The sequence below is a fragment of the Bos javanicus genome, chromosome 3 (genome assembly GCF_032452875.1).
Source record: "Bos javanicus breed banteng chromosome 3, ARS-OSU_banteng_1.0, whole genome shotgun sequence".
In the NCBI taxonomy this organism is placed as follows: Eukaryota; Metazoa; Chordata; class Mammalia; order Artiodactyla; family Bovidae; genus Bos; species Bos javanicus.
Window position 1 is genome coordinate 60,077,291 of NC_083870.1, and position 16,510 is coordinate 60,093,800.

A 16,510-nucleotide genomic window follows, 5' to 3' on the forward strand; every position below is an offset into this window, starting at 1 on the left:
TGGTTAGTAGGACAAAGAGATTCAGTGTTCACCATGGGTTTTGTATCTCTGCTTCCTCATTACTGAGTTCTTTTTCAAAGATCCAGTTGGATGTGAAGGGGCCATAGGTTTTCTTTTAATTACTCAAAGAGACTTTGTGCCTTTAACTTAAATGCAACTTGATTGGATATACTACTCTTGGCTCACATTGTCTTTCACTTAGAATTTCACACCATCACTGTCTTTTGGCACCAACTAATACTAAGGAGACATCTGAGATAAGCCAGATTCTGCCATCACCTGGAGGGTCTTAATTTTATGCATAAAAATTTTAATCCTTGTAGTTCAAAACCTTCACTGGACTATGGTTTGGTGTTGAAACCTGTGTGTCAGTTTTTCCTGAAAAGGTATTTTTTCACACACTATTTCATCTATAGTTTCTTATTTCAAGGATGCCACTTGTGAATTATCTTTGTTCACAGTGTCCATGACCACCTCTGAATTTGAATGTCGTTTTCATTTAGTATCATTATCTCACTGTAATAAAAATCTTACCTATTAGTATGTCTGTGGCTTTAGCCCCCACTTAGCACTGTGGATTTTCATCTTTTCTGTCTGTGGAGATGTTTGTCTTGTTTTGAGTGCAATCTATTAATGTATCCTTAAAGATATTTGAAAATATATTCTATCATTTCTATGTGGAAAGTAAGCAGCCTCTAGAAGCTGGAAAAGGCAAGGAAACCTAGAGCCTCTAGAAAGGAATACAAGCCTGCTAATGCTTTGATTTTTAATCTAGAAAGACTCACTTCATATGTCAGCTCTAAGATAATAAATTTGTGTTGTTTTAAATCACAAATTTTGTGGTAATTTGTTACAGGAACCAAGGAAAAACTAACATGTTAAAGTAATCATTGGCTGTGAGTATTACTACCCCATCAATAATCAGACAATGAACCAACTGGGTTTCTCTCACCAGCCCTTTATCCCCATCCCACTTTCCTTTTGGCTGTTGCATTAACATCAGCATTAAGAGATAAACAAAGAGGAGAGTGAAAAAGTTGACTTAAAACTCAACATTCAGAAAACTAAGATCATTGTGTCTGGTCCTATCACTTCATGAGATGGGCAAACAATGGGAACAGTGACAGACTTTATTTTCTTGGGCTCCAAAATCACTGTGGACAGTGACTGCAGCCAGGAAATCAAAAGATGCTTGCTCCTTGGAAGAAAAGCTATGACAAACCTGGATAGTGTATGAAAAAGCAGACATTACTTTGATGACATAGGTCTATGTCATCATAGACAAATCATAGGTCAAAGCTATGGTTTTTCCAGTAGTCATGTATGGATGTGCCAGTTGGACTATAAAGAAAGCTTAGCACTGAAGAATTGATGCTTTTGAACTGTGGTGTTGGAGAAGACTCTTTGGAGTCCCTTGCAAGGAGATCCCAACCAGTCCATCCTAAAGGAGATCAGTCCTGAATATTCATTGCAAGGACTGATGCTGAAGCTGAAACTCCAATACTTTGGCCACCTGATGCAGAGAACTGAGTCATTAGAAAATACCCTGATGCTGGGTAAGATTGAAGGCAGAAAGAGAAGGGGTCGACAGAGGATAAGAGGGTTGGATGGCATCACAAACTCAATGGACATAAGTTTGAGTAAACTCAGGGAGTTGGTGATGGACAGGGAGGCCTGGTGTGCTGCAGTCCATGCGGTTGCAGAGTCAGATACAACTGAGCGACTGAACTGAACTGAAAGACTCAACTCAATGAGTCTGGTGTGTTCAATTTTATGTTGTATTATCAAGAAGATAGTTTGATGCCAAGGGTAAGTCAGACCAGGAGTTAGTCATGGTTTCAGTTACTACCCTCTCTCTCATTAGCTACTGTTTCCTGCCAATACCCCAGGGAAGAATAGAAACAAGCAGCAGGTGAAGTGAGGTCTGTGACCATAGTTTTTTTTTTTTTTGGTTTATGGTGAGTCTTGATGTTATTTAGTCACTCAGTTGTGTCTGACTCCTTGTGACCCCATGGACTGTAGCCCGCCAGGCCCCTCTGTCCATGGGATTCTCCAGGCTAGAATACTGGAGTGGATTGCCATTTCCTCCACACGATCTTTCCAACCCAGAAATCGAACTTGCTTCTTGGTGTCTCCTGCATTGCAGATGGCTTCTTTACCACTGAGCCATGGGGGAAGCCAGTATTAGCCAAGTATAAAGCATTTGAGGGGAGATGACTGGAAGCCATTCACCATGGGAGTATACTCATTGGGTGTACTTGTTTGTTAGGACTGCTTTTACAAAGTACCACAGACTGGGTGGTTAAACAACAGAAATGTATTGCCTCACATTCTTGGAGGCTAGAAGTCCAAGACCAAGGTGTCAGCAGGGTTGGCTTCTTTTGAGGCCTTTCTCTTTGGCTTGTAGATGGTCCTCTTCCTCTTATGGTCTCACATGGTCTTCCCTCAGTTTGTGTGTTCTCTGTCCTAATCTCCTCTCATAAAGACACAGTCTTATTGCATTAGGGCCCAACCATATGACCTAATTGTACCTTAATTATCCCTTTAAAGGGCCTACCTTCGAATACGATATTCTGAGGTACTGTGGGTTAGGACTTCAACATAGGAATTCTGGTAGGACACAATTCAACCCTTATCAGAAGGCATATAGAAAATGTTCAGCAAAGCTAAACTGAAGGTATTTAATGTCATATCCAATATTTGTAAGAGAAAAGTTGAGGGAATTTCAAATGATGATAGCTCTGGAGTGAAGATATGCCCAGATCTTTAGAACCAGTTACATACAGAAATGAAGAAACTAGAATTTACACAAGCTTAACAATGATAAAATGAAGCAGTCACTGGCTATACAATGCATCAATGTTTATAAACGTTTGTAGTAACAAAAAATAGTAAGTTATTAATTACCTAAAAAGGTATTTCTTGAGGTAAATGACAACTGTAGTAATACACATTAATTAATCTGGCTGAAACCAGAAGAGGTAATGGTGAAGCTCAAAAACACCTCTAAAGGAAAAAAATACATAAATTCATAGTTCATTATTACCAAGTAAGGGTGAGGGCTTTTCTAGTGTTAATCTTTAGAATATGAATATTTTCAACATTATTTTATGAGTAATATAGACTAATAGTATTAGGAAAAAGTAGAAACACTTTAGAGACTATGGAATAAGTCTAGTAGTTTCTCAGTGAACACCCAGTTAGAATAGGCTAGTGGCCATTTGACCCTTTATTGCTCTGTTCTCACCCAAATACATAAGAACTAGGAATCCATAAGCATCTGAAGTATACACAGAAAATAAATCAGGAAATAAGGGTACTAAATAGAATCCAAGACTCAAATTGTTCTATCCTTTTAAGATACTTTAATTTTGCAGTTATTAATTAAAAAACACAGTTGTTTTCAGCATTTCCTAGCTACAGGAGTGCATAGGAAATTCCATTCTAAATAAAGAAGTAATTAATGAAATAACAACACACCTTAACATTTTACATTGATAGGTTACAGTTTACAAGGTGCTTTCACATACATTATTTCATTTGATTCTTCAACAAGCAGAAAAAACAGTAGGAAAGAAAAATGATTTTTTTAGGTTTACAATGAGTATTTTCAGGCCAATGGGCACTCACCACAGGAACATATCAGAACAAGACAGCAATGCCCACAAGCCACAATATCATTTTGGTAGGTTGACAGTTTGATATCAATTGGATAATTAGCATCAGTGAAGGAGGAAGGAATCAGAACAGACACGAGGTTCTCATGATATTCAAAGAACTGTAAGAACACTGCAAGAATTAAGGAGAAGAAAGATGCCCTAGAATATCGGCTTACTGAGACTTACTTCAAAGCATGTTATCCCCTCAGAATGTCAAAAATCATCAAACATGGGGAACTTAGAAGGGACCTTAGAAACTGCCTAATGGAACGCGTCCATTTCACAGATAAGAGAACTGAGGCCAAGATCACTGCTGACAGTGACAGACAAGGCTCGACACTCAGATGCCTTGACTTTCAGTCTATGGCTCCTTTCCTGACAATGTCATCTCCTTACTATGTCTTCTGTTTCAAATAATGTAATCTGAGATTAAATACTGATTCATTCCACTTATTTCTTATTCAAGTTTATATCTTATTTTTGGCTAAATTGTGGCTGAAACTGGGAGTTTTATATAATTCTAAGATATTCTAATTCAGTGTATTTGAGTGGTTGGAAACAGACTCCCTTGATGGATTGGGACAAAGCTTGCTGATATCTTTCAAATGGAAGTTCAATGGAATGGCTAACTAGCCCTCAAAACCAATGCATGCCTACGGGTCATCCACCCAGGCAGATTTTATAGCAAATTTGTGCCAGGTAACAGTAATTCAATGATTTTCTTTTTGTTTTTTTAAGAATTCATAGAAATCTTTTTAACTACTGAAAACTAAAAATGTAATAATCAAATTGTCACCCCATGATTTACTAAAATTATGTAATAATTTTACAATAATATACAACATAGGTACCATAGCATTTATAGCATACATATTGAATACATGATCAGCATGTTCTTGGGTCTAAATGAAATACAAAAAACCTAAATTATTTTATACAAATGATGTTTTAGATTTATTAACATGATATTTATTACATAAAATTTGCTACAGCAAAGTATTTCATATTTTCCTTGCACATTTTAAACATAAGTGGACCAACAAATCAGCATCAGCTTTAAGTGACATGACCATGCAGAAGCACTTGACAGCCAAAGACGTACAGACTGATGCAGAGAACATCTCAGACAGATTTCTTCAGCATCTTCAAAGGGTTTACAAAGGTGTGGTACACATGAAAAGAAGTAGAATCGGTGACCTACCTGCCCCGATAATGAAGCAGAGTGTTTATATACATTAAGATCAATCTGATTAAACACAACCCATCCTATATGCATGTAAATTGATCATAGAAATGAACACAGTTTATTTTCAACTATTTTGGTGTGTTGTTTTAAGATAGGTCACTGACACACAGAGATAAAACCAGACAGGAAATTTAAAAGCAAAGAAAAAAAAATATTAAAAAATTGAGTTAAGCCATGGATTCTCAACAAACAGTGAACGAAATGGGCAAAAATGCTTGAAATTTCCACATGATAGCAATGTTATTAAGTCAGCTGGCAAAAAAATATTTATATAAAAAAACAAATACTAAAATTGTATTTGCATGATCATAATTCCATTTACTGAAAGAAGCTAGAAATTATGACATATCTAAAAATACCACACCTCAAAATTAAAATACAATTGTGGCAGTTTTGTCCCCTTTCCTCACTGCTGAGGCACAGGACGAAAGCTGAAGTTGCAGCAGCGCCTCTATCTCAGGCTGACACATACAGTACACCAGCATAATCACCTGGCAACAAATTTTGTTCTTAACTGTGACAAAGCAAAGCAAAGCAAAACAAACAAAATACCTCTAAACAAAAGTGCCTCTGTATCATTTACAAGAGTCCAGCCATTTGTTTGGCTTAGATGAGTATTTGTTCACATCAATGTTCTTTTTAGTTCATTTCTCTTCCTTTAAAAAGTACAATGGGGACTTTTTGAGAAACTTAAAAATTTGTCACTTTCATTAGTCATGTTCTATTAAAATACTGTCTAAAATCCTTATGGGAAGTTAAAGTTTATAAATCTTAGAACTCTTCTCTTGATACCTACATGAGTGCTGGTACCAAGTGAGAGAATCTGGATGATTATGATCCATGTTATTAGTTTTTCCTGCAAATGAGACTGTCACACTGCACAGGTTGGTCACGTATTTACTCAAGGGGAGGATGACAGAAAAGGCAGTGAAGTGACACAGAGCTTCTGATCTGTATGAATCCAAACTGCTGGGTCTAGCTACTCTGCATTAGTGAGTTCTAGGAAAGTTAATGTTTTATTTGTGTAAATATCCTTGGTGAAAAGACATTCTATCTTTAAAAACTGTCCAGCATTTTGGCAAAAACTGAGTATGAGCTATTCAAAGTAAAAATAATTATTAGAAAGCATATCCTCAAGCAACTGACCAACACAAATATTGGTTAAGAGTTACTAAAAGCAACATTTATCCTTCCCTTCCAAAGTCACATAGCCATAACACTGCCCATTTGAAACACCAAGAAAATAAAATGAGCACTATTTGCAGAAAAATTAATGGAAATGAAACAGGACGGAATGGATGTGGAAGAAGAGAAGAATGACGAACCAAAGGGAAGCAGGAGAGTGTCTAGTTCTGTGTTATGGCACAGACAATGCTTGCTTAGCGGTGCCTTGTTATAGAGGTGGATGCAGAGTGCACACACGGATGACGGGAATAGAGACCTCACTCAGTCGCTGGAATGAAGGAACTCGGTAACTGCTTTGACAAGGAGAGTCTCGGCTCTACCTTATCTCTTAACAGAGTGCAAAGACTGAGTGTGAGCTCCGATGTCATCTTGTTGCTCTAAAATTCACAAAATTCTTTCCCACATTTTTCTGTTATAGAGACACGGATATCTTCTTCTTCATAGTCATCAAAGTTGCTGGTATCTCCAGAGCCTCTGAACTTTGGTATGAATGGAGCTTCAACCTATAATTGAGAAACAGAGAAAACAAGAGTGATACTATGATTTATTATAAGAAATACATATATATATTTGGTCTTAGTGTCAGTTCTTGGCACAAGCTCCTAAAGCCTTTGGATCTCCTGAGTTGAGCATGGCAAAGGTGTCTTTTTTATGTTAATGAGGTGTCTTTGGGAAAGCCTATAGGTAACTTAAGTAGGGTGGCTGGTTGCCAGGGTACCCAACACTGTGATTAGAAGGTTGGAACTTTCAGTTTACTACCTGACCTGGGGAAGGAGTACATCAAGGTTGTATATTGTCACCCTATTTATTTAACTTATATGCAGAGTACATCATGCAAAATGCCATGCTGGATGAAGCACAAGCTAGAATCAAGATTGCTGGGAGAAATATCAACAACCTCAGATATGCAGATGACACAACCGTTATGGCAGAAAGTGAAGAGGAACTAAAGAGCCTCTTGATGAAGATGAAAGAGGAGAGTGAAAAAGCTGGCTTAAAACTCAACATTCAGAAAACTAAGATCATGGTATCTGGTCCCATCACTTCATGGCAAGTAGATGGGGGAAACAATGGAAACAGTGACAGACTTTATTTTCTTGGGCTCCAAAATCACTGTGGACGGTGACTGCAACCATGAAATTAAAAGACACTTGCTCCTTGGAAGAAAAGCTATGACAAACCTGGATAGCGTATGAAAAAGCAGACATTACTTTGATGACATAGATCCATCTAGTCAAAGCTATGGTTTTTCCAGCAGTCATGTATTGATGTGAGAGCTGGACCATAAAGAAGGCTGAGTGCTGAAGAATTGATTCTTTCAAACTGGGGTGCTGGAGAAGGCTCTTGAGAGTCCCTTGGACAGCAAGGAAATCAAACCAGTTAATCCTAGAGGAAATCAGTCCTGAATATTCATTGGAAGGACTGATGCTGAAGCTGAAGCTCCAATACTTTGGCCACCTGATGCGAAGAGCCAACTCATTGGAAAAGACCTTGATGATGGGAAAAACTGAAGGCAGGAGGTGAAGGGAATGACAGATGATGAGATGGTTGGATGGCTTTACCAACTCAATGGACAGGAATTTGAGCAAACTCCGGGAGATAGTGAAGGACAGGGAAGCCTGGCGTGTTGCAGCCCTTGGGGTCGTAAAGAGTTGGTTGGACAGGACTGAGTGACCAAAACCACAACCTGATCTGAGGGAAGAGGGACTGGAGATTGAGTTCAATTAGACTCTCCTGGTGGCTCAGTGGTAAACAATTTGTCTGCCAATACATGAGACACAGGAGACACCAGTTCAATCCCTGGGTTGAAAGGATCCAGTGGAGGAGGAAATGGCAACCCATTCCAGTGTTCTTGCCTGGGAAATCCCATGGACAGAGGAGTCTGGAGGACTGTAGTCCTTGGGGTAGCAAAGAGTCAGACATGACTGAGCAACTGAACACTCACACCAAAGGGCAGTAATTGAGTCAATCATGCCTATATAATGAGGTCTTCATGAAACCCCAAAAGGAAAGAGTTTGGATTTTGGAGAGCTTCTGGGGTGGTGAACCAGTGGGGACTTGGGGAGAATGGCATTCCTGGACAGAGCACGAAACTAGGATCCCCTTTCTACACACCTTGTCCTAGGCCTCTCTCCCATCTGGCTATTATTGAGTTACACCGTTTATAATAAACTGGTCACCCAGTAAACAACTTTTCTCAGTTCTGTGAGCCAGTTTAGCAAATTAATTGAACCCCAAGGTTTTGGGGGAATCTTGATCTATAGCTTGTTAGTTAGAAGCACAAACTGGACTTGCAGTTGGTATCTCCAGACAGGAAGTGTCAGAAGTGAGTTAGTTGCTTGGTTGCATGGAAAAACAGGAAAAAGAAAGGCCTGAGAATTTCTAAACACTAAGGAAAATAAATTCTTATTATTACTAATGCAGTGGCAATCTTTAAATGCCTTTAAGTCCCTAAATGATAAGAACATTAAAAGAAGAAACTAACTATAGGTTTGCTGTTAATCTTAACATTTTCATTCAAAATATGGTACAGGCCAACAAACTTGAGATTTCTAGGATAATTCACTGCTGCCATCAAAATGCTGGTACTTAAGGTTACAGAGGATGAGATGGTTGGATGGCATCACTGACTTGATGGATGTGAGTTTGAGCAAGCTCTGGGAGTTGGTGATGGACAGGGAGGCCTGGCATATTGTGGTTCATGGGGTCACAAAGAGTTGGACACAACTGAGCAACTGAACCGAATTGAAAGTTACAGAACTCTAGTTTTCCTTTATCAGTTTCTTATTTCTGAAGTCTATTTTTCTATCCTCCTTTCCTTAATTCCTTCCTGTTTATTTTTTTTTATTCCCAAGATTATTTTGTTTAAAATATCTGGCTATCAAACTTTCTGGGAAATTTGAACAAAAAGTCTTTTAGAATTACAAAAGTGTTAAATTCTGAACATTTTTCTCTTTGGATCCTAAAAATAAAATGTCTTTCCATTATTTAAAATAAGTCTTTATAAAGATTATGTTGTGCATTAAATATGTCTGAGGAAAAGATTTTAAAAGCTGAAAAAATAACATCACAGTTTACACAGCATCTATAATGTTTATAAATAATTATATGCATGTGGTTTCATTTCTTTCTCAAAATAACACCATGAGAGAGGCAGGGCAGGTAGCCTTATTCCCATTTTACAGATTATAAAACAGAAAGTTGATCAAGTTCATATGACTAGTAAGTAGCTAAAGTAGGTTTCAAATTCATAAGTCTTCACTTTTAGTCCAGAGCTGTTTCTAATATTTATACCAGTGATTTTCAATGAGTTTTGATTAATATGCCTTTACATCTTTTACCTGATTTGCCTCTTGAGAAATTTGTATGCAGGTCAGGAAGCAACAGTTAGAACTGGACATGGAACAACAGACTGGTTCCAAATAGGAAAAGGAGTATGTCAAGGCTGTATATTGTCACCCTGCTTATTTAACTTATATGCAGAGTACATCATGAGAAACGCTGGACTGGAAGAAGCACAAGCTGGAATCAAGATTGCCGGGAGAAATATCAATAACCTCAGATATGCAGATGACACCACCCTTATGGCAGAAAGTGAAGAGGAACTCAAAAGCCTCTTGATGAAAGTGAAAGAGGAGAGTGAAAAAGTTGGCTTAAAGCTCAACATTCAGAAAATGAAGATCATGGCATCTGGTCCCACCACTTCATGGGAAATAGATGTGGAAACAGTGGAAACAGTGTCAGACTTTATTTTTGGGGCTCCAAAATCACTGTGGACGGTGACTGCAGCCATGAAATTAAAAGATGCTTACTCCTTGGAAGGGAAGTTATGACCAACCTAGATAGCATATTGAAAAGCAGAGACATTACTTTGCCAACAAAGGTTCGTCTAGTCAAGGCTATGGTTTTTCCTGTGGTCATGTATGGATGTGAGAGTTGGACTGTGAAGAAGGCTGAGCGCCGAAGAATTGATGCTTTTGAACTGTGGTGTTGGAGAAGACTCTTGAGAGCCCCTTGGACTGCAAGGAGATCCAGCCCGTCCATTCTGAAGGAGATCAGCCCTGGGATTTCTGTGGAAGGAATGATGCTAAAGCTGAAACTCCAATACTTTGGCCACCTCATGCGAAGAGTTGACTCATTGGAAAAGACTCTGATGCTGGGAGGGATTGGGGGCAGGAGGAGAAGGGGACGACAGAGGATGAGATGGCTGGATGGCATCACTGACTCGATGGACGTGAGTCTGGGTGAACTCCGGGAGTTGGTGATGGACAGGGAGGCCTGGTGTGTTGCGATTCATGGGGTCACAAAGAGTCGGGCACAACTGAGCGACTGAACTGAACTGAACATCTTTGAGTATATATCACCAATAAATATACAGTTTTTTATTTATAAATAATTTACACACATGGCTAAATTATTACAAGATACACACAAACAAGACATCTAAAAAAATAAGGTAAAAAATAAGTAGGAATGGGAAGTCTAACTGGTTGCCTTGTGTGCCCTGTGTGGGGGCCTGCAGGTCTGCACCACACAGAAGAATGAGCTAAGCAGACAGTCGCTTCATGTCTAGCCAGGCAGTAATTTAGGATCACACCTACTGAGACAATCATCTCTAGAAAATGACTGTACAGTGTGAGCTGTCCAGGCCATTTTCTTCCATTTCTGTCTTTCTGCCAGATGACTTTGACTATTTGTTGTTCATGAGCACTTGGTCAAAGTCTACAGACTATGAAAACTATTCAAATTTACTATTATTTTTGTACTTATCTACATACTTATCACTGACATGATACTAAAACAAATGGCTATTTTAAAGTACTGAATTATTTCTATTTGTAAATTATTCAGAGATTCCCAAGTTCATTTCTGTTAATCATAAAGATTTACTATTAATCAATTTGCCCAATACAATAACCAGTTATACTGTGCTACTTCTCAGCAGATAGGCTGTTTAACCTAGATTCATCATTTGGATGAGCAGTAGCAGTTCTACCCCTTTTAAGAGTAATTGTTTAAAATACACGGTATGTATAGAATAGTAAATATTGGCTAAGTAACAGAAATGTTTATTTCTAAATATAAGTTTTAAAATAGTCAAAATACATCATAAATTTTTAGAATATTAATAAGGACAAACCTCAAGGAAATTTAATTAATTCATCTAAATATAGCATTAATAATACTATAACATAAAGATAATATAGCAATAATTACAAAGGTATATAAATGATTTTATAGGAAAATATAAAATTCTAAAATTAACTCAATAAGAGGCAAAATTTGAAGAGGCCAATATCCACAGAATTAATTTGTTTTCATTTCCAAGGTATAAATATAATTCCTATCTTTCTTAAATTTCCCAAAGGAAGATGGAAAATTTCCAACTTAATTTTATGAATCTATATAATTTCAACTCCAGAAAAACAAAAACTATAGGTTGATAAAATTTAAGACTACGGAAGTAAAAATCCTAAATAAAGCTTTAGCAAATTAATTTCAGGCAGATATTAAGATAATAATACCCTATGATTAAAGGATATTCATTTCAGGAATGTTAGGATATCTCACCAATATAACTCTTTATACTAACATGTCAAAGAAGATAAAATACAATATACTGGCACTCAAGGATATTTCCTTAACCTGATCAAGAATACTTATCCAAGACAAACGGCTAATATCATATCTGGTGGTAAAGCATAAAAAGCATTCCCATTCAAAAGAGAACAAGATAAGACTGTTCAACAGGCCCACTATTTTGAAATATTGTTCTAGACATTCTAGCATATAACAAAATGGAAATAAAAGATATTAAAAAGAAGACAAATGACACCTCTACCCACTGTGATGATCTTCCAGTAAAATCTAAGGAAATCAATAACAGAATTTACTTAGTAAGGTGGCCAATCATAATAAACATAGAAATGTTTTCTCCCCCATACTCTTAATGGGAAAGAAACATACTCACAGTAACAACCAAAATATAAATTTAAGGAAAAACTTTGAGAAAGAAATTGGACTTGTATGAAGTAAGAGGTTTCTAAAACCTTACCAAATAACAGAAAATGTTTGAATAACTGCACAAATATAACATGTTCATTATGAAGAATTTTTAAGATTTTGGTTTTCTTCTAATTAATACACGTAATCCCAATTAGGATCCCCCAATACAAAATAAATCTTTGGGAAGACCAACAAAACAAAGGAATTACTGCTTATTGGGTACAGAGTTTCAGTTCTGCAGGAGGAAGTTCTGGAGATGGATGGCGGTGATGGTGGCACAATAGTATGAATGTACTTAATGTCCCTGAACAGAACACTTACATTTGGTTAGCATATTGAATTTTATGTTATGTGTACTTTACTACAATAAAACTGGAGAAAACTGAAATATGTATTTTTCATAAATATTCATAAAAATTCCACATATTAAATATATAAGTATCTTGAAAATTGAAAAAAATCACATTATAAACCTACATAAAATGATGTGGTGGTTCCCTGATGGCTCAATGAGTAAAGCATCTTCCTGCAATGCAAGAGCTGCAGGAGACTCAGGTTTGATCCCTGGGTAGGGAAGATCCCCTGGAGGCTGGAATGGCAATCCACTCCAGTGTGCCTAAAAAGTCCCATGGACAGAGGAGCTTAGCAGGCTACATAGTTCACGGGGTTGCAAAGAGTTGGACATGACTATGTATGCAAGCACAGTCTGAAGTTGAGGGGAAAGTGAAGGCCTGAAGGATGCAGATTTACTATTGAAGGTGGTTACTAAAGTCATGGGAATGGACTGTAGTGAGGAAAAGTACAGAAATAAAAGGAAGAAATATGCCAACTGTTGACAGTGGTACTGTCTGAATGATGGGATTATGATGATTTAAAATCTATTTACTTAACAAATTACCTCATGACAACTGTATGAAACACACCTCAACCAGCAAGAAAAATAGAGCCAATCTATTTACTTTTTCTCTCCAAACTACCTTCTTTTGCATTCTCTACTTTAACCTAAATGTTGAGGATGAGAAATCTGATGCTTTAAAGTAGTTAAGTAATTTCCTTGAGCTCTCACTCCTAATGGTTGGCTGATTTGGGATTCAAATCAATGTCTACATAACCCCAGAGTTCACGCTCACACTTTACTGCCTTCTGAGGCAGTCTGAAAAGGCAAAATGATAGGATACTGAAAGAGGAATGCCCCAGGTCGGTAGGTGCCCAATATGCTACTGGAGATCAGTGGAGAAATAACTCCAGAAAGACTGAAGGGATGGAGCCAAAGCAAAAACAATACCCAGTTGTGGATGTGACTGGTGATAGAAGCAAGGTCCGATGCTGTAAAGGATAATGTTGCATAGGAACCCGGAATGTTAGGTCCATGAATCAAGGCAAATTGGAAGTGGTCAAACAGGAGATGGCAAGAGTGAATGTCACATTCTAGGAATCAGCAAACTAAAATGGACTGCAATGGGTGAATTTAACTCAGATGATCATTATATCTACTACTGCAGGAATCCCTTAGAAGAAATGGAGTAGCCATCATGGTCAACAAAAGAGTCTGAAATACAGTACTTGGATGCAATCTCAAAAATGACAGAATGATCTCTGTTCGTTTCCAAGGCAAACCATTCAATATAACAGTAATCCAAGTCTATGCCCCAACCAGTAACGCTGAAGAAGCTGAAGTTGAATGGTTCTATGAAGACCTACAAGAACTTTTAGAACTAACACCCAAAAAAGATGTCCTTTTCATTATAGGGGACTGGAATGCAAAAGTAGGAAGTCAAGAAAAACCTGGGGTAACAGGCAAATTTGGCCTTGGAATACGGAATGAAGCAGGGCAAAGGCTAATAGAGTTTTGCCAAGAGAACGCATTGGTCATAGCAAACACCCTCTTCCAACAACACAAGAGAAGACTCTACACATGGACATCACCAGATGGTCAACACCAAAATCAGACTGATTATATTCTTTGCAGCCAAAGATGGAGAAGCTCTATACAGTCAGCAAAAACAAGACTGGGAGCTGACTGTGGCTCAGATGATGAACTCCTTATTGCCAAATTCAGACTTAAATTGAAGAAAGTAGGGAAAACCACTAGACCATTCAGGCATGACCTAAATCATCCCTTATGATTATACAGTGGAAGTTAGAAATAGATTTAAGGGACTAGATCTGATAGATAGAGTGCCTGATGAACTATGGACTGAGGTTTGGAGACAGGGATCAAGACCATCCCCATGGAAAAGAAATGCAAAAAAGCAAAATGGCCGTCTGGGCAGGCCTTACAAATAGCTGTGAAAAGAAGAGAAGCGAAAAGCAAAAGAGAAAAGGAAAGATATAAGCATCTGAATGCAGAGTTCCAAAGAATAGCAAGAAGAGATAAGAAAGCCTTCCTCAGTGATCAATGCAAAGAAATAGAGGAAAACAACAGAATGGGAAAGACTAGAGATCTCCAAGAAAATTAGAGATACCAAGGGAACATTTCATGCAAAGATGGGGTCGATAAAGGACAGAAATGGTATGGACCTAACAGAAGCAGAAGATATTAAGAAGAGGTGGCAAGAATACACAGAAGAACTGTACAAAAAAAGATCTTCACAACCAAGATAATCACGATGGTGTGATCACTCACCTAGAGCCAGACATCCTGGAATGTGCAGTCAGGTGGGCCTTATGAAGCATCACTAGGAACAAAGCTAGTGGAGGTGATGGAATTCCAGTTGAGCTATTTCAAATCCTGAAAGATGATCCTGTGAAAGTGCTGCACTCAATGTGCAAGCAAATTTGGAAAACTCAGCAGTGGCCACAGGACTGGAAAAGGTCAGTTTTCATTCCAATCCCAAAGAAAGGCAATGCCAAAGAATGCTCAAACTACCGCACAATTGCACTCATCTCACACGCTAGTAAAATAATGCTCAAAATTCTCCAAGCCAGGCTTCAGCAATATGGGAATCATGAACTTCCAGATGTTCAAGGTGGTTTTAGAAAAGGCAGAGGAACCAGAGATCAAACGGCCAACATCCGCTGGATCATTGAAAAAGCAAGAGAGTTCCAGAAAAACATCTATTTCTGCTTTATTGACGATGCCAAAGCCTTTGACTGTGTGGATCACAATAAACTGTGGAAAATTCTGAAAGAGATGGGAATACCAGACCACCTGACCTGCCTCTTGAGAAACCTGTGTGCAGGTCAGGAAGCAACAGTTAGAACTGGACATGGAACAACAGACTGGTTTCAAATAGGAAAAGGAGTACATTAAGGCTGTATATTGTCACCCTGCTTATTTATATGCAAAGTACATCATGAGAAACGCTGGGCTGGATGAAGCACACGCTGGAATCAAGATTGCCAGGAGAAATCTCAATAATCTCAGATATGCAGATGACACCACCCTTATGGCAGAAAGTGAAGAACTAAAGAGCCTCTTGATGAAAGTGAAGGAGGAGAGTGAAAAAGTTGACTTAAAGTTCAACATTCAGAAAACGAAGATCCCATCACTTCCTGTCCCATCACTTTATGGCAAATAGATGGGGAAAAAGTGGAAACTTTATTTTTTTATTTTTTTAAGCTTACTTTATTTTTTTAAGCTCCAAAATTACTGCAGATGGTGATTGCAGCCATGAAATTAAAAGACACTTACTTCTTGGAAGGAAAGTTATGACCAACCTAGACAGCATATTAAAAAGCAGAGACATTACTTTGCCAACAAAGGTTCATCTAGTCAAGGCTATGGTTTTTCCAGTAGTCATGTATGGACGTGAGAGTTGGACTGTGAAGAAAGCTGAGCGCCGAAGATTTGATGTTTTTGAACTGTGGTGTTGAGAAGACTCTTAGGAGTCCCTTGGACTGCAAGGAGTCCAACCAGTCCAACCTAAAGGAAATCAGTCCTGGGTGTTCATTGGAAGGACTGATGTTGAAGCTGAAACTCCAATACTTTGGCCACCTGATGCGAAGAGTTGACTCATTTGAAAAGACCCTGATGCTGGGAGGGATTCGGGGCAAGAGGAGAAGGGGACGACAGAGGATGAGATGGCTGGATGGCATTACCGACTCGATGGACATGAGTTGGGTAAACTCTGGGAGTTGGTGCTGGACAAGGAGGCCTGGCATACTGTGGTTCATGGGGTCGCAAACAGTCGGACACGATTGAGTGACTGAACTGAACTGAGCTGAAAGGACTAATGTGGTCCTGGAATTGGGAATTTGAAGAATCCAGAATTAAATATGTTGTTGTTATTTAGTTGCTAAGTCCAGTCCAACTCTTTGCAAATCCAAGGAATGTAGCCCCCCAAGGTCCTTGGGATTTCCCAGGCAAGAATACTGAAGTGAGCTGCCATTTTCTTCTCCAGGGGATGTTCCCGAGCCAGGGATTAAACCTGTGTCTTCTGTATTGACAGGTGGATTCTTTTACCACTGAGCC

General features: G+C 38.4%; 1 protein-coding gene across 8 annotated transcripts in view; it reads right to left on the reverse strand.

Moving 5' to 3' along the window:
* Window positions 1-3,342: 3,342 nt before the first annotated feature.
* PRKACB (protein kinase cAMP-activated catalytic subunit beta) overlaps window positions 3,343-16,510 on the reverse strand; it is a 142,214-nt gene continuing 129,046 nt past the window's right edge. For all 8 annotated transcript variants that reach the window (XM_061411451.1, XM_061411448.1, XM_061411449.1 and 5 more), the window contains one exon: window positions 3,343-6,593. In XM_061411451.1, coding sequence (XP_061267435.1) covers window positions 6,468-6,593 — 126 coding nt within the window. In that variant the 3' untranslated portion in view covers window positions 3,343-6,467. The remainder of the gene's footprint in view (window positions 6,594-16,510) is intronic.